Raw genomic sequence first — 19,187 nt, 5'->3', positions numbered from 1 at the left:
TAATGTATAAATATCTAAACAAAAATAAAGTCAGTTTATTTGCAAAATAATGGCCAAATGTATAAATCTCATTAGTGATTTTAGTTCCTTAAACCAGCATTTTAATTTAATAAAGGATTTTGGTTGAGTTTTTAAGCAAAAGTCATGGCAAATGTTGAGTATATTCTGTGTGGCTTGGAGACTCTTTTTTAACGATTTATTTAATTTAATCTACTCCGACGCGATCTACATTGCTTTCATTACGTGTCAGCTTTTCACTGGCTTTCCTTTACATTCAATTTTTTTCTTAGCTCACCTTTCACATTCAATTGAGACCCACAAAAAGCTTATAATTATGCATGTTTATTGAGTAGAAATGTTATTCGTATAAGTTTAAAAGTTGATTCAAAAATCAAGAGAGTTTGAGTAAAAATATTTAAGTTTAAAAAATAAATTTAGGTAAAAATTAAATTCATTTAAAATATAAGTTAGGTTCTTATTTGAATATTTAATGTTTGAGCTCACTTAGCTTAATCTATTATTTAAGTTTGTAATGTCTTATATTATATTATTTTTGTTATAAAATAAAGAGATGGAGAGAATAAAGAATAAAGAAAATACGAAAACAATAGAGAAGGTACTTTATTGATTAAAAAAGGATGATTACAATACTTCATTAGAGTCTCTATTTATAGGCTTAAGAAGTATAAAGGAAGCAGAGATCTAATTCTAAAAACTATTAGATTTTAAAGTACATCAAAACTTTATCTTGATCATGACAGATATCCACTTAATAAGATATTATAACACTCCCCATTGGATGTCCATTGGTAAATAGTACACAATCTATAATACGCATAATATACTGTCTCATTAAAAATCTTACCAATAAAACTCAATGGGACAAAACCTTGGTTAAGGGAAAATTTTACTCCCCTCATGAAAACATCACATATTTTATCATATTCTACGTATTCAATCTTGAATACTAGTTTTTCAAATGACTATTTGAATGTATTTACTAAGCATTTATATTACCATTCTTTTAAAAGTCATGAGTGGGAGAAATTTGGGAAAATATATTTTGATCTCTTTAGGAGATTCAACAATAATCATGACAAACTTTAATCATGATTCTTCTATAAAAATACAAATAAGAATTTTGGATTATTTTATAATCCTCTTTCAACTACTATTTACTAAGTTAAATTTATCATATATGTTCAAATTATATCAATTCATATAAATGAACAATTTCTCGAGAATTTTAATATGCTTCTAGCATCTTAAATCCTTCAAGGATTTTAATATAAACTTTACTATATAGTGATTCATAAAAGGTTGTAACAAAAATTATTAGACACAAGTTAAATCTTTTATGAATTGTCAATTTAATAATATATCTAAAGGTTATTGCATCCAGCCATCCACCACCAAAGAATATTATATCTTTTCATAATCAATACCAGGACTTAGTGAAAAACTTCATATTTTTATTTCACTTTTGCAAAACTACTTCAATTGCACCCTCACTGGCTTTATACCTTTAGATATTTAAACTACTAGTACAAAAACTCCACGAATTTAATTGTACTTGAGTTGCATCTTTCTATTTTCATCAATTTATTCTATACCTATATTTCTCAATAGATTTATTTAAGATCCTCATTTTATTTTATTATTTCAATAATAATGTCTCATGCAAAATCATTGTCGACCATTTTTATTCTTCGGTTCCACATTTTTTCGAATTGACATAACTTATCGAGATCTCTTATTTTTACTATTTTAATCTTTAGTTTCAGGTACCTGAATCTCTTCTGGAACTTTACTTATTAGTTATGTCTTGGGTTTCTTTTGGAGTACCCGTCTCCACTATATGCCCATCTAGAAGAATTTTTATCTTTGGAACCAATTAATCTATTATTTATTCTAACTGATTGTCCTACTGAAATTTTGTTTCAAATTAAAATATTAACTTGGTTATTCTCATTAATTTTGTAAATACATCTGATAGTTAACTTGTAATAAGTTATCATTGTTGAACTTCTGGTTCAAATTTCTCTCCCCCTAACTCATTACAAGTTATTATTTCTGTCCCCCTAATGTTTGGAAAACTATCGAATTAAAATTGCAATCACAAATCCTAGCATAATTGGATATCGAATACATTCAAAACATCTAATAATATATTCCCAACTTTCTTTAAGGATTCTGTAACACTCCCAACCCGTATCCCTCGCCGGAACCAGGTTACGGAGCATTACTGGAGATTACAGATCAAACAGACAGAAATCTCAAACATTTTATATCATCAAAACAAGTCATCAAAGCATCACTTTAATCCAAATTATAAACTCTCCAAAATAGATCTTATAACTTCATTTACAATCAAATCATAAAATAACTAATATTTAGACACTCTAGGTACATGCCGACACAATCAAAGTTTTATGTGTATAATTGCACTATATCAAAATTGATGTGTCAAATTGCACATTGAATCAAAGTTCATGTACAATTTTTAGTTTTAACACTAAAATTAATTTTGCAAAACATATTGCATTCCCAAAGGGATAATGTAGGTTTGAATCTTTGAGATAATATTGTTAGAAGGGGTAACAATAAACCCCAAATATGAATGGTAAAATGTACATAAAAATTTTGATAACAAAATATAAAAGAATTAAAAATCATGGCATATTTGGTAGGGTCGAGTTGGAATCAATTATAATTTTTATTTTTCGAGTCGAGCTCAAGGAAAGTAAATTAATATTTAATTTTGAGCCAGGGTCGAGTGGGCAAAAAACTTGTGTTATCTTATCTTGTTGCTATCTCTAGGGCAAGGTTTTTATTTTTCCCGAGATTTATCTATGCTTGTTTGAGTCATAATAGATTATGAATTAGAGTTTAAATCAATTCAAATTCGAGTTATTAATTTTTGTATAATAAAAATAGATTGGATCTAATTTGAGTTTAGATAAAATTGAATTATCCATTTCAAGTCAAAATTGACTAGTCTAATTCAAATAGTTCCACGTAATGTAGTGAGATCATGCGGCCGGTGTCGGTTTGATAATCCAAGCATACCGTAAATTATTATGAGCGCATGACACAAGAAAAATATTCTCTCAATCGTATATATAGCTAAAATATTTAGGCGCCAGCAAATGGTTGTTGGCGGATTTCGTTGTGTAATGTCCGAAAGCCGTCTTTTCCTTTTTGGGCGGAAAGTATTTTTTTTTTCCTAATTTTCACTAAACTACTATATATTTTAACCTAAATTACAAAAATACCCTTTTGATTATGAAGCCTAAAAAGTGAAAAAAAAATTGAGGAAAAGAAAAGAAGGAGAAAAAAGGCCAAACCAAATATTAGAGATAAATGCGATTATGATTTTTTTCTTTATGTCATTTTCGTGTATTTATTACATTCAAATTACTTTTTAAATTTTAATTTGAAATAATTTAATCATTCAATGGGTTTAATTGTGATTTCTAACCTTTTAATATGTTGAATTTAGGATCTTTATTTTAATTTCTTTATTTTAATTTGATATCATTTGATCACTCTATTCTTGTAATATTATTAGTAGGTTTAAATTGATAATATTTTTAATTGTTGCTATTAAAATGATGACTGATTTTTGTTGTCGAACTTTTTACGGTGACAATAGCTCAAATAGCTTTCTTACCGTAAAAATTTCTTATTACTTTAATGATGACAGTTAACAACGTTACCAATTTGGACCTACTAATAATATTATAAAAATAGAGGAATTGGATTATATCAAATTAGTGTAAAAAGATTAAATATTAAATTCCAAGCATAGTGAAAGGATTAGAATTAAATGAAACTTTATTAATAGCGTCTTAATTCAAATTATTAATACAATTAAAAATTTGGTTAATCGATAATATTAAGTGTCAATATTTGCTTGTAATAGTGGTCGACTTCTCCGTGTAATACATAAATAAAACGAGTTCAAACTCTATCATCTCTTTTTTATCTAATGATAAAAAGAATCACTAAGTTAAGCTGCAATTTATTTAAAATAAAAATAACTATTTTAATTGGCATGAGAAATTTAGGGTTAAAAATTTAAAAAGAAAACTATATCGATAGACTAATGAATTATTTTTAATAATGTTAATGATTTTCAATGATAATGGATTAAAACAAATAGACTAAAACCATAATTTCACTCTTTTATGTATAAAAGATAAATTTTAAAATTTATTAATTTTGATTTAATGCGTAATTGTATATATAAATTTTAATTTTGTGTAATTTTATACATAAAATTTTAATTTGATCCAATTCTCATAAATTTTGATGTAGCATCTAGGGGCGAAGCCAGGAAAAAAATTTAGGGGGATCGAAACTAAATAGTCTATATCTTAATAATTTTTAAAAGATTAAATCATTTTTTATTATTTTAGGGGCTAAAGTATAATTTTACATTTACTAATTTAAAAATATTAAAATTTAAAAGGCCAAAATGGTAAAAATTTCATTTTAGAAGAGGCCGAGACCCTGCCAGCTCCCCCTAAATCCGCCTGTGGTAGTATTATTTTATGTTTATATATTACATACAAAAATAATTATATTTATTAAATATATAAATAAATTGATGTATTTATTCTTTAAATATGTATGAATGAATTAAAATTAAACTTTCAAGTATACATTTAAACTACAATCAAAGTTTCATATATATAATTATACCGAATTAATGATAATATATCAAATTACATATTAAATTAAAATTTATATATAATTTTAAATGTTATGTTAAAGAAAAAGGACTTGAGACTCAAATAAATGGCAAATACCGTAAATACCAACTAAGTATAAGCCTTAAAACACCGACCCAAAAAACAATAAAAAAGGGTAAATTTTAGTCTAAGAAAACAATACTAATGTCGGTCTCAAAGTCCCAAAAATCCCAGTATTTGTGGCGACCACGAATTGTCCAACTAGACCCATCATCTTTGCCACCCCACGCTTTCGGACCCCAGCATACACAATGCTAACCCAATTTTTTTATTAAATAAATAAAAGAGATTGTAAAAAAAAAAAAAACTTTTGAACTTTTTGCTTTGTATATAAGTCACCTTCGCCATTTCCATTTGCTTCGATTCTTTGCATTTTCATTTCATAAAAAAGAAAAAGAAAAAGAAGAGCAAAAATCGTGAGAAAAAAAATATATAAAGCTTTGCTTATTGTTGTTTATCGTTTTTGCTTGTGAATTCAACCGCCATTTTCCTGTGTGTTTGGTTGAAGTTTTTCTTCGTTTGTTTGAGCTATATATCAGTTCATTGTTTATTTTTTGGTCCGATCTGACTCGTTGAGTTTGCTTTTCGTCGACTCGGTCGTGTGTATCGGATGAGTGGATAGAACGAAGATCGCTGTGTATAATCGTCATGGTACTCGAATGCTTTTAGTGTTTTTCTTTTTGGCTGAGTTGAATCGGTTGAACTTGCCAGCTTGTTAATTTGATTTCTACTTTACTTTTTCTTTTCCTTTTCAGTTACTTATTAGTTTCATTTTTGTTTTATTATGTATATTTTTTTTTGTAGATTTAGAAATCTTGATATTAGATAAGAAAATACTTTGTTGTATAAATCCATGCCATGGCATTTTTTTTGAAAATGATGAATGTCATCTGAATTGTGGATTAAAAGATTCGAATATATAAGTTTCTACAATAGGAAAATTTAAATATATACGTTTACTTGATTCAAAAGAAAAAAAAACGAAATGCAGTGTAGATGTTTGATCGGTGAAGCTGATTTGATGTGAACGAATCGAGTTAGAGTATAGGATCAATTTACAAGTAAAATGTAAATCATATTATATTTGTTTTTGGAATAACATGATTGAGATGTTACTAAAAAAATAATTAGCTCTTGTTAGATGTTGAAAGTATTGATAAGATGGTAGAGAAATTAAGTTGAGCTAGAAAGAAGGTTAGTTGTTTTGTTTTAATGCCAAGTCAGTATCATAGGGCAATGAATGACTTTTAGTCTTTGGGGTTTTGAATGGTAAAAAGTTGGTGGTAGTTATTAGTACCATAATTAGATTTATGTTGGCAGTTGAAATGGAGGTTGAGGATGTCATGGTAAGGCAATGTTACTATGCCGGTGAGTTTGATGAAATGCTATTGTCTGCCTAATTTATTATTTCTTTTGGATGATGCGGAACATATATGACAGACTGCAGAATTGGTTCATGACGAATTCATGTTCTTTTGAAAGAATCTCGAGCTGTAATCCTTGATGGAGTTTCATGTCATTGTTATGATATTGATTTTAAGCTCATTTGTCATTCTTTGTTATTGAGTTAATGGCATTGATTTAAAAAAAAAAAATTTCAACCACTTGTCATACTTCTAATTTTCACCTAGACAAACACTTAGTTTAATTCTTGTTCATCTTAAACTGATATGCTTTCTTTATGAACTAGATTGTCCTTTAGTTTTCCATGTTGCTTGTTTTGGGAAACTTTCATTGATTGGAGACGAGAGATTAATTTATTATTGTCTTTCTTTGATTGAACTATTCTTTTGTGCATACTTATTTCAGACAGTCATGACTGTGTTTGTAAACTTTGTTTCCTTTTTTGTATGGCTAATACTTCCATATATGTGCAGGCTGCTCCTGTTAACATTATTGTAGGTTCTCATGTATGGGTCGAAGATCCTACAGTTGCATGGATTGATGGAGAAGTTTTTAAAATCAGTGGTGAAGAAGTCCATGTCCAGACAACAAATGGAAAAACTGTGAGTTTATTTTTGCTTTCTGTTGGTTGAGCTACTTATGAGTTATATAGGCGGACAGGGCCGCATCAAGCTGTTCATACATAGCTTAGCAGTTGGTCAATACAAGATGTCAGTGTATAGTTCAGTGTGCAACCAAAGTTCATTTAGTCATGTCAAAGTGGAACTTTGATGTTTAAATATACTATATTTTCTGCTATTTTTATTTATCCTTAGTTTTTTTCTGGGGATGGGGGTATAGGTTCTACTCTTAATTGTCTTACTAATGAAACTGATTGCAGGCTGTGGCAAATATCTCAAAAGTTTTTCCAAAAGATACTGAAGCACCTCCCGGAGGTGTTGATGACATGACAAAGCTCTCATATTTGCATGAACCTGGAGTTCTGCATAACTTGGCTATGAGATATGAACTTAATGAAATCTATGTAAGATACTTTTGTTCTCTCTCTGTTCACATGCTGAAGTGGATTTAGAGAAAAAAAAAAGATATATCTTTGAAGTCATCTAGTCTTGCATGCTGATGTGCTCTTATTTTCCACTTTCCTCAGACATACACTGGCAATATCTTGATTGCTATAAATCCATTCCAAAGGTTACCACACCTGTATGACACTCACATGATGGAACAATATAAAGGGGCTGCATTTGGAGAGCTGAATCCTCATGTTTTTGCGGTTGCGGACGTTGCATACAGGTAAATACCCTCTGCTCTACTGGACATCAGAATTTACAGTAAATGTTGTCTCTGATTAATCATGTAAACAGGGCAATGATGAACGAGGGGAAAAGCAACTCAATTCTGGTTAGTGGAGAAAGTGGTGCTGGTAAGACTGAGACTACAAAGATGCTTATGCGTTACCTTGCATACCTTGGTGGTCGATCTGGAGTCGAAGGGCGAACGGTTGAACAACAAGTTCTAGAAGTAAGATGAATCTTAAACCTAACACCCTCAGGGCCTCCAATGATGGGAACATTTTCCTGACTTGGTACTTCTGGATGTTTAATTTTTGCAGTCAAATCCTGTTCTTGAAGCTTTTGGAAATGCAAAAACTGTTAGGAACAACAACTCAAGGTGAGTGTATGTTTGCTTTGGGATGTTAAAATCATAACCTTCTTCAAACACGATAGCTTATTCTGCTCCTTATTTGTAATATCAAAGGCCAGTTCATGTTTCAGCCAATGGTATTTGGTGCTGGCTGGATTAATTTATTACAAAAACTATCATTTCCAATTAATTATTTGATTTATCTTTTCTTTGAATTAGTTTTATGTGTTTTATCTGAGTTTCCCTTTCTCTTGGTGCTATGCAGTCGTTTTGGTAAATTTGTTGAGCTCCAATTTGACAAGAGTGGGAGGATATCTGGGGCAGCTGTTCGTACATATTTGCTGGAACGGTCTCGAGTTTGCCAAATTTCAAATCCTGAAAGAAATTACCACTGCTTTTACCTTCTTTGTGCTGCACCGCCAGAGGTACTAAGACCTTGCTTTTATCATGAAATATTTCTGTTTTGGGCATAAATTTTCATGCGCATTTAGTCTTGGCTTTGATGCTAATAATGTGCAATCACTGATAATGTTCCTTGACAATTTTCAGGTTAAAGAAAAGTTTAAGTTGGGTGACCCTAAATCTTTCCATTACCTTAATCAATCAGACTGCTATGCATTGGATGGGGTAGACGATGCTCAGGAGTACATTGCAACTATAAGGGCCATGGATGTAGTTGGAATTAGCGAGGAAGAGCAGGTCAGTCTTTTCTTCTGCTAGTTTCAAGAAATAGTGTACTTCTTGTTGTATTCATATTTTCACAATGAATGATCCTTTCAGGAGGCAATTTTTGGTGTTGTGGCTGCCATTTTACATCTTGGGAATGTTGACTTTGCTAAGGGATCTGAGGTTGACTCTTCTGTTATCAAGGATGAGAAATCTAGGTTCCATCTTAATATGACAGCTGAGCTACTCAAGTATGAGCCATTTCTTAATTTCTTACCTTGCATATATTGTTTCTTTAATCCACTTGTCTTATAAACTATATTTATAACAGGTGTGATGTCAAGAGCTTGGAAGATGCGCTGGTAAAGCGTGTAATGGTTACCCCTGAAGAAATTATTAAAAGACCTCTGGATCCTGTTGCTGCTGTTGGTAGTAGGGATGCATTAGCCAAAACCATATATTCTCGCTTGTTCGATTGGTAATGAAACTTCATCACTGCTTTGTATCCAACCATAGTGCATGAACTTCTGAATGTTTTCTTTATTTCTATCAGGCTTGTTGATAAGATCAATTCTTCAATTGGACAAGATCCAAACTCAAAGCAACTGATTGGAGTCCTTGATATTTATGGGTTCGAGAGCTTTAAGTTTAACAGGTCAGACATTTGCCTTTAAATACTATTAAATGGAATATTACTATTGTAGCTAACAAGGTTTTTTCTATTTTCTTGTATCTAAAGTTTTGAGCAGTTCTGCATCAATTTTACTAATGAAAAACTACAGCAACATTTCAATCAGGTTGGGTAAATTCTATTAGTTCTTTTCCCCTTCAGATGCTACCTTGGCCATGTTTATTCTGAAAATATGGTTACTTTGTCTTTCCAGCATGTGTTTAAAATGGAACAGGAGGAATACACAAAAGAAGAAATCAATTGGAGCTACATAGAATTTGTTGATAACCAGGATGTGTTGGATTTGATAGAAAAGGTTCAAGATTGTTGCTTGCTTGTTTCTTGTTAATTCATATGAGATAATCTTCCCAAGAACATGACAGTTTTGTTTTTTGAAGTTTTAGCATCCGTCACTGGCTTCTCATGCATCTTGTTGCCTAATTACGATTACTTGCTCTATCTTTCTGCAGAAACCTGGAGGAATCATTGCACTTCTCGATGAAGCTTGGTATGCAGCTACTATTTTGCTCTATTTGATATGTTTCAATTCACTACTGCTTATGTGCACGTGTATACATATTTAATGAAGAAGATACATGCATTGTCAGTCACTTTTTTACCATATTTTTGCTTTTGGTTGATTTCATGTTTACTTGACTGCTTTATACAGTATGTTTCCTAAGTCCACACATGAAACATTTGCTCAGAAGTTGTTCCAGACATTCAAAAACAACAAGCGTTTTATCAAACCGAAGCTATCTCGTACTAGTTTTACTATTTCTCACTATGCTGGGGAGGTAACATGTTTTGCTTTAGTATATCTACAAAATTTCTTTGACTATGAGAATAGCTCAAATGTATGTTATGTTGTCTTCTATCCAGGTTACTTATCTGGCTGATTTGTTCCTTGACAAGAACAAAGATTATGTCGTGGCTGAACATCAGGATCTTTTGACCGCCTCAACATGCTCCTTTGTGGCTAGTTTGTTTCCTCCTCCGGCCGAGGAGTCTTCAAAATCATCTAAATTTTCGTCCATTGGATCACGCTTTAAGGTATTACAGATCCATTTATCAACTTTGTTTATCAAATTAACTGTGGTTCTTGTCATAACATGTCAGATGTGATTCTAACATGTCGAATGTGATTCCGACATGCTAGACACAGAAATCAAAATAGGAAGTTGCCACTAACTAATTCTAGATTAGGTGTGGTTAGCCATCTATGAATCTATTCATTTTAGAATTAACCTAGGGAAAACCTAAGGGAAATTCTAAAAGAACAAATTCGGTCTACTTTACCAGGTTTAGGTTTAGGAGTACGATTATGCATAAGGAAAGGTTAATACTTTTACAACGCTTGTCCGAAAATAGTATCACCTTAATCTTGACGTTTTATTAGGGGTTTCATATTTTAATCATAATTAATCTATACACCAAATGACTCCATAAAATATTAAAATATCTGAATCTAAATAAAGAAAAAAATATTAAATTACTAATAATGAACTAAAATTGTAAAGCAAAAATAAAGACTAAAAAAAAGCAAGCAAGCAAACGAACTTAAATACTTAAATAAACAAATAAATAATCAAAATAAAAAAATGAATTTGTTTTTGAAAACCAAATAAATAATTAAAATAAATAAAAACTAAATTAAATTTCAAGCAAAAACAAAACATCTTGATCGGAAAGTTTCTTCCAATATTTCACTTTTTCCCTTTTATTTTGTTTTTATTAATATTTCGAAAAAAAAAAAATAAATACTAAATAAATAATACAATAAATGGTGTTAAATGGTAATAAATACCACTTTAACTCCCTTGACTCTCCCTTGAACCGATTGGACTTGGGCTTCTGACTTGACCCAATTTGAATTGAATTCAGACTTGGACTTGACCCGATTTTAACCTTAAGCTTGGGCTTGACCCAATTTGGATCAATTTAAATAAAATGGGTTTTAATAAAATATTTATTTAAAACCAAACCCAAAATATTTTTATTTCAAGAATAATTTTATTTAAAAATATTTTTCTTCGAAAACTATATATAGATATCCTAATATCCACCCATCATGCGGAATTTTCTAAAAATTTTATTAAATTGAAATTAAACTTAAAAAATAATCTCAAGATAAATTTAAAATTAATTTAAATCCAATCCCAATTTACTTGTAAAATTCAATTGAAGTCCAAAACTTGTAAAATCAGTTCGATTCAGTCTTCGTCTCAAAATCTAAGTTTGATTTTAATTTTAAAGTTAATTTTAGTTAACCTTAAAATAAAAATCAACTTTAGCTCTCATCCAACGATCCTAGGGTCCAATTAACTCAAAGTCGTAAGCCTGGACAAAATTAGGTGCCTACAGTTTTCATCAGTGTTATTTAACTTCTTTTTTTTTCAAGTATGAAATCAATTGGTTGATTCCTATGTTACCCGGACTTGAGATGAGTGTTAGATATGGACGCCAGGAACAAATATACTCAAAATTTTTAAAACTTCGCAGATATTTTGAGAGCTATAAGCTCATACCCATGTTCAAATATGTGTTGGATACAAGTGTTAAACATGAGTACTTTGGAGAAAATGAAGAGTTCGGGTAACATAGGTTCATCAGTTCCCATATGTTACAAAATGCAGACTAATGTTCATTGGAAAAGTGAAGCTTTCAAAATGCTTCAAACCTACTTAAATAAAGGGGTTAAAAACCTCTTTGATCTCTAATTCAAAACATGACCCTATAACTAATGTTTTGGGCATCATAGTAGTGTACTTGTTCCTAGTCAGACCAAACCAACCTCGATTCTGTATCAAGTAGCCTTCACGCATTAAGTCCTTATAAAAACTAAGGAAGCTCATACACATTACAAAGCTTATAAAAAACATAAATCTGGTCATTCTTATAAGAATCAGAATGATCTGCACCAAATTTGGATATAAGCTGATGGTCTTAAATAATTTCTAGAGACAGTGATATAGTGGGTGGTTCCTCTGATTCATTTGCTTCTTAACTTCGAATTTTATATAATTTCTTATATGATGAGTGAAATTTGAAAATTGCAGCTTCAACTTCAATCTTTAATGGACACATTGAACTCAACAGAACCTCACTATATCAGATGTGTGAAGCCAAACAATGTACTCAAGCCTGCAATTTTTGAGAATGCCAATATAATTCAGCAACTACGATGTGGTGTGAGTATAATTTTCTCCAAACAATCAAAATTGATCCTTTTGATGGCCATGGCAGTTGAATTTATCAGTCGTTTTATTTCTTATAGGGTGTCCTTGAGGCAATTAGGATCAGCTGTGCAGGATATCCAACAAGAAGAACATTTTCTGAGTTTCTTAACCGTTTTGGTGTTCTTGCTCCAGAAATTTTGGAGGGAAAGTGAGTTGTAAATCCTATTATTTTGAAATTGTAAATCTGTAATAAGTTTAGGGACAGAATAGAGGTATTCCTTAAGTGGATGCTTACCTTGATAAGATATAAATTAATAATAAATGCTTCATAGTATCTTACTAATGTTAGGTTATGTTATAGATGCTCTGTATAAGATCCTTTCTCTTGAAGTGGTTGATACAGAACTTGAACATGCGCTTTTGAACTTTTTTAGCCAAAAGTTGGCCCACTGCACTAAGTAGTGGCCCCTTTCATAGTATACTGTTGCTATTTGTGTAATATGTCTTTTGTGGCACCTAGTTTAATTTTTCCCTACCGTTGAATATGATTTTACCATTTCTTTTGTGTGTTTTGTATGTGTAGTAATGATGACAAGGTTGCCTGTCAAATGATCCTGGATAAGATGGGGTTGAAAGGTTATCAGGTAACTGAAATACATCCTTAAAGCTTTTAATTATACTCATGGCATTTAGGGAAGATCTTGTCTATCACAGAAATGTAATTTTACTTTCCTGTCCTAGTTCCATTCACAAGGACAAGGTCTGCTGAAATCTAAGCTAAAATGGAGAATAGCTGAAGGGTCACCTCATTTCTTGAACATTTTTTATGCTCCATGATTAAAGATTTTGTGTGATCATTCATACACACAACAATCAGTGTTCATTTATCAGTGGGTTTGTAATTTGTTTACTACTCTTTGTTTAACACAACTTGCATGGCAGATAGGTAAGACCAAAGTTTTCCTTAGAGCTGGTCAGATGGCTGAGTTAGATGCTAGAAGAGCAGAAGTGCTTGGACATGCAGCCAGAACCATTCAAAGGCAAATTCGGACATATATTGCACGGAAGGAGTTCATTGCACTACGTAAAGCTGCCATCATGTTGCAATCTCATTGGCGAGGTATCTTTTTATTGTCATTAAAAGATTTTAAAAAATGTATGAAGCTAATGATCTTCAGAAGTAAAAGTATGGAAGTATTTTTTGAAATGCAATCATGGCTATCGGATGCTTTTCTTTTTGGCCTAGAGCACAGTAAAATGTTCATCTTATTTATGACCTTTTTCCTTTCTTTTTCACTGCCAATAGGCATATCAGCCTGCAAATTGTATGAGCAGTTGAGAAGGGAAGCAGGTGCTTTGAAGATCCAAAAGAACTTTAGGCGGCACACTGCCAGGGAATCCTATTTAACAGTAAGGTCGTCTACAATCACATTGCAGACTGGCTTAAGGGCAATGGCTGCTCGAAATGAATTCAGATTCAGAAAGCAAACTAAGGCTGCAATCATCATTCAGGTCCTACTAGAACTACTTGTACATGTTCTCTTAGTCTTTATAAAATTATCATGATTTTGGGATGAAGGTTGCACACATCATTGCTGAAGAAGTAAAGGTATCAAACTCAATTCATAAAATTGAATGTTGACTTAATACCGTTTTTCAACATTCAGGCTACTTTGCGTTGCCATGCTGCATACTCTTATTATAGGAGTCTCCAGAAAGCTGCAATTACTACTCAATGTGGTTGGAGGAGAAGGGTTGCGAGGAGAGAGCTCAGAAAGCTTAAGATGGTTTGATCATATTCTTTAAGGACAACTTTGTTTATGCAGTTTGCATTTTATAGTCGCATTATAACCATTACTCTAAATTTGTTTAGGCTGCCCGAGAAACAGGGGCTCTAAAAGAAGCAAAAGACAAACTGGAAAAGCGCGTGGAAGAACTTACATGGCGTTTGCAGTTGGAGAAACGTTTAAGGGTAATTTATGCCATAAATTACAATTGTTGCAGTCTTTGTAAAGCGTAGTCATCATCTGTTTTAACCAGTAAAACTTTTACTTTCTAAATTTATATCAGACTGATTTAGAAGAGGAGAAGGCACAAGAAATTGCCAAGTTACAGGAATCTTTGCAAGCAATGCAATTACAAGTGGAAGAAGCAAATGCTAGAGTCAAGAAAGAGCAAGAAGCAGCTCGGAAAGCTATTGAGGAAGCTCCTCCAATCATTAAGGAGACTCCTGTTATAGTTCAGGACACTGAAAAGGTCAATTCCTTAACTGCTGAGGTAGAGAGTTTGAAGGTAAGAATTCTGACCTGCATGGTTATGATCAGTTTTACACAGTCTAGTTCCATCCTACGATATTCTATGAGTAATTTAATTTGAATAGATGCAAAATAATTTTATTTACTGTTTAAAGTATATAATGATCCTGGCTGTTGCTCCGTGTGCTGATATTATTATTGACAATCAAGATATGAATAAATGAAGCAATTAATGTTAATGAATCTATGAAGTTGCAGGATAAACATTAAGGGTGTCAACAAATCAATAATTATTTACTTATATGCATTTCCATTGTGTATAATATTTGATGCGTAATGTGGACCGAATTCAACTTGCAAGATATTGCTGAGCAGTTAACTTAAATCTTGGCTTTCTATTATTATTATTATTGTCATCATCTTGGAGTCTTTAGAAACTTAGATATAACAGCAGGGATGAAATTTCATTTGTCTCTGCAGGCTTCATTGCAATCAGAAAGAAAAGCCACAGAGGAGGCTCGTAATGCTTGTACGGATGCTGAGGCCAGAAATGCAGAGCTGGTGAAGAAACTTGAAGATTCAGAGCGAAGAGTGGATCAACTTCAGGAATCTGTGCAGAGGTCCGTGTTGAAAAGAAACTTTGAAAACAAACTAGTACTACTTTGCATCCAAATGTTGAAAAAAAAATTAAAAGAGAAAGGGACCAAATCATCTCAAAGCTGATAAGTGACAATATTAATTCTCCCTTTTCCTATCCTGTCTGGTGTTAGTTTGTAATGACACTTCAATATCTGCCACACATTTTACTTAATGCAGTGCTTTTTCTAAACACCTTCTCCCTGTCCCCATTTTTCTTCATGTCTCTTTTTCCCATGTCTAATTGAGAACCTTTTGATTTAATACCTTCATTCAATCTATTAAAAGTTGATTAATTCTATGCTTCAGGTTGGAAGAGAAGCTTTCCAATTCGCAATCTGAGATTCAAGTACTGCGTCAGCAGTCACTGGCAATATCACCGACAGGAAAATCTTTGACTACAAGACAAAGAACAATGATTGTTCCGGTATAAATTAGATATTATTAGTTCATTTCACATCCTCATTTTGTAAGTACAAGCTTAGAGACATATATCCTGAGTATTTGTTAATTAATTTGCAGAGGACACCCGAGAATGGAAATGTTACAAATGGAGAAACAAAGGTTTTATCGGTAGGGAATTTCATTAGTGACTATAGAAACTGAAAATATAACATGTTCTGTTATTTATATATTATATTGCTTACTGCTCCATATCTTCTCAGGACATGACTCTTGCCATATCAAATGTACGTGAGCCTGAATCTGAGGAAAAACCTCAGAAATGCCTCAACGAAAAGCAGCAGGTTAGTGGCCGTTGGAACGCATGACACTAATATTAAACTCAATTCTCATATCTTAGCTGATAATTTTGTGTGGTGGTAGATTCGTATTCATATGGATGTACCATTCTTGATTTATTGCTTATAATCTTCCTTTTGTGTTGTAGGAGAACCAGGACATACTAATCAAGTGCATATCACAAAATTTGGGATTCTCTGGGTGCAAACCAATTGCTGCTTGTGTCATATACAAATGTCTTCTTCACTGGAGGTCATTTGAAGTGGAAAAAACTACAGTTTTTGACCGCATCATTCAAACAATAGCTTCTTCCATAGAGGTAAGCTACAGTTCCACTTTTAAAGTTTTCAGCATCATTAGCCGAAAAAAACCATCAGCTCTAGAAAGCTATTGCATTGAGAACAACCGCAAGTTGTCAGTGTCTTGTCTTCTAACTTTTTTTGGGGTGAAAAGACTATTACTAATGTAAGCCATGTTTACCATACTGAAGGTCCAGGACAATAATGATGTCTTAGCATATTGGTTATCCAACTCATCGACATTATTGATGCTGCTCCAACGCACGCTTAAAGCAAGTGGAGCTGCAAGTTGGACACCACAAAGGCGAAGAGCATCATCAGCTTCACTCTTTGGGAGGATGTCCCAAGTAAGAAGCAATGGTTTTATCTTTGCTGAAAATTTCATCTCACCCTTTCCATATATTTAATTATTTTTTATTTTCCTTCTTTCTAGGGACTACGTTCATCTCCCCAAAGTGCCGGTCTTTCATTTCTTAATGGTCGTGGACTTAGTCGGCTAGATGACTTACGGCAAGTTGAGGCCAAGTACCCTGCATTATTGTTTAAGCAACAACTTACTGCCTTCCTTGAGAAGATATATGGAATGATAAGAGACAATCTAAAGAAAGAGATCTCTCCACTGATCGGATTGTGTATTCAGGTTATTTCTACTTTTTTTGTTCCTTTTTCGGTTTTTAAAACAAGACTATGAGAAATCTTTTACGAGTTGGGGATGTGTGGTCGTGTGGGTTACGAAGCTTGGTAACTTACTGCTAATACTTTTAGTAATTGCTTATTTATGGTGACTACTGAAAATAATTAGTAAATATACAGGCATCACATACAATTTACTTATTTTCAATAAAATGCAGGCTCCTAGGACATCACGGGCAAGTATGGTGAAGGGACGTTCGCATGCAAATGCTGTTGTTCAGAAAGCTTTAATTGCTCATTGGCAAAGTATTGTTAAAAGCTTGAACCGTTATTTGAATATAATGAAAGCAAACCATGTAAGATTTGAAACTTTGCTTGAAAAGAAAATCATAATCACTCTTTTACTGATTTTTATTCGAGTCTCACTTTTCTGGTTCTGCAGGTACCTCCCTTCTTAGCTCGTAAAGTGTTCACTCAGATATTCTCATTCATTAACGTTCAGCTATTCAACAGGTATCTCTCTCCGCATGTCTGTTCATGAATGTGTTAATACGAGAAAGTTAAAGTTTATGATTAATTCCTTTGTTAACCGTGTGGCATTGTTCGTAAACATTTGTGCAGTCTTCTTTTGCGACGTGAATGTTGCTCATTCAGTAATGGAGAGTATGTGAAAGCTGGTTTAGCTGAATTAGAACAATGGTGCAACGAGGCAACCGAGGAAGTAAACTCTCGGCGATCTTTAGTGACTGTTACACCCTTTCATTTTTTTTTCTTTTGCTTGTTCATTTTCTCAAATTCCTCCTGTAAACAGTATGCAGGTTTGGCATGGGATGAACTGAAACACATAAGACAGGCTATAGGATTCCTGGTTAGATTAATCTTTATAGCATTTCTTGTTCCAATAACCATTTCTAATAAATGATCTCATACGACTCACTGCCGGACCGTTTCTCTGTGACTCAGGTTATTCATCAGAAACCGAAAAAGACCTTGAACGAAATAACTAAAGAGCTTTGCCCGGTACATACCTTTCCCTTTCAGATATCAAACCTCTTTAACATTTTCCTTCATTAAATCTTCAACTTTCTTTTTCGTGTCACCATTTCTTCAGGTACTAAGCATACAACAACTATACCGAATCAGCACAATGTACTGGGATGACAAATATGGAACACATAGTGTGTCATCAGATGTAAGTTCAAAGTTACCAAATACATAACGCTAACAGTACTGGCCCTTGTCGAATATTCGAATTCCCCCACTTTCAAGACATGCGGAATATTTATCGAAGAACTCTTTCGTTATACAGGTCATTGCAAATATGAGAGTTATGATGACTGAGGACACCAACAATGCCGTTAGTAGTTCGTTCCTATTAGACGATGACTCAAGGTAAGTTTGTTCCTCCATTTAGCTTCACATAGATGAGTATTTAAACCCCATACGACCTTTTATGATTTATACATGTACAATCGATATGTCAATGCAGCATCCCGTTTACGGTCGATGACATCTCTAAGTCCCTACAACAAATAGACATAGCCGATGTCGATCCTCCGGCACTGATCCGCGAAAATTCCGGGTTCGGTTTCTTACTCCCACGTTCAGAATGATAATGACGATCACAATCTCACATATTATCGACACATCAAGATCACTGTACTAATTTGTGCATATACCTACGTCATGTCTATACTCTTTATTTTTGTTTTCATGATCTTTTACGTCTTTGAGGGGTTTACAATATGATTCTTTTTCCCCATGTTCCATAAACATGGGGTATATGTTTCTTAAAAGCCATTATCACCATTTTTGTGATAATGTGCAAATATAGAATTAGATTTGGTCTTGTACCCAAAAAGGGTATTTTCCTCCTTTTTCCATTTCTTTTCAATTTTCTTTTGGGGGCAAGGGGCTCCTTTGGGTTTTTTATTGGGGTTTGTTTGGCTTTTTATTTATTTTTTGGAGTGATTTTTTTGAGTGTAATTAGCTTACAATAGTTGCATTTTTTTAGGTCATTATTTGTTGTTTTGAGATAATGGTGTAAATCCAATTGAGTTAAAAGCTTCTAATTCAATGACTGCACTTTTAGCTTACAAGTATTTGTTAAATTTATATATTTTTTATATATATTTATAGTGTTTTCTTTAACGAAATTCAATTTTTTACTAGAGAAAATAGGAAATCACTGGAATTGTTAGAATTGTAAATGAATAGAAGTTGGATAAATAATTTATGAATAAATTAATTTCTATTTGTTTATCAAATTAAATAAACCAACATAAAAGTTTTAGGTTTATTGA

The 19,187-nt window shown here is 32.4% G+C and overlaps 1 protein-coding gene across 1 annotated transcript; it reads left to right on the top strand.

Annotated features, from left to right (window-relative positions):
• The first annotated feature begins 5,134 nt into the window (after window positions 1-5,134).
• On the top strand, window positions 5,135-18,983 carry LOC105794390 (myosin-17). Its single transcript, XM_012623580.2, has 39 exons — window positions 5,135-5,408; window positions 6,635-6,763; window positions 7,042-7,185; window positions 7,309-7,454; window positions 7,526-7,682; window positions 7,774-7,832; window positions 8,071-8,230; window positions 8,355-8,504; window positions 8,586-8,722; window positions 8,803-8,949; window positions 9,025-9,126; window positions 9,211-9,268; window positions 9,356-9,457; window positions 9,612-9,649; window positions 9,812-9,938; window positions 10,024-10,194; window positions 12,201-12,332; window positions 12,419-12,528; window positions 12,904-12,964; window positions 13,263-13,440; window positions 13,627-13,832; window positions 13,988-14,107; window positions 14,194-14,292; window positions 14,391-14,612; window positions 15,056-15,195; window positions 15,521-15,638; window positions 15,734-15,784; window positions 15,877-15,957; window positions 16,101-16,271; window positions 16,443-16,598; window positions 16,685-16,891; window positions 17,103-17,240; window positions 17,327-17,397; window positions 17,506-17,605; window positions 17,696-17,752; window positions 17,848-17,904; window positions 17,996-18,076; window positions 18,194-18,276; window positions 18,374-18,983. Exons 1-39 carry the CDS (start codon window positions 5,406-5,408, stop codon window positions 18,495-18,497), a joined length of 4,593 nt encoding a protein of 1,530 aa, XP_012479034.1. The 5' UTR covers window positions 5,135-5,405; the 3' UTR covers window positions 18,498-18,983.
• The last annotated feature ends 204 nt before the right edge of the window (window positions 18,984-19,187 follow it).

The sequence above is a fragment of the Gossypium raimondii genome, chromosome 7 (genome assembly GCF_025698545.1).
Source record: "Gossypium raimondii isolate GPD5lz chromosome 7, ASM2569854v1, whole genome shotgun sequence".
Lineage (NCBI taxonomy): Eukaryota > Viridiplantae > Streptophyta > Magnoliopsida > Malvales > Malvaceae > Gossypium > Gossypium raimondii.
The sequence above is the reverse complement of the archived record's forward strand: the minus strand, read 5'-3'. Positions and strand labels throughout refer to the sequence as shown.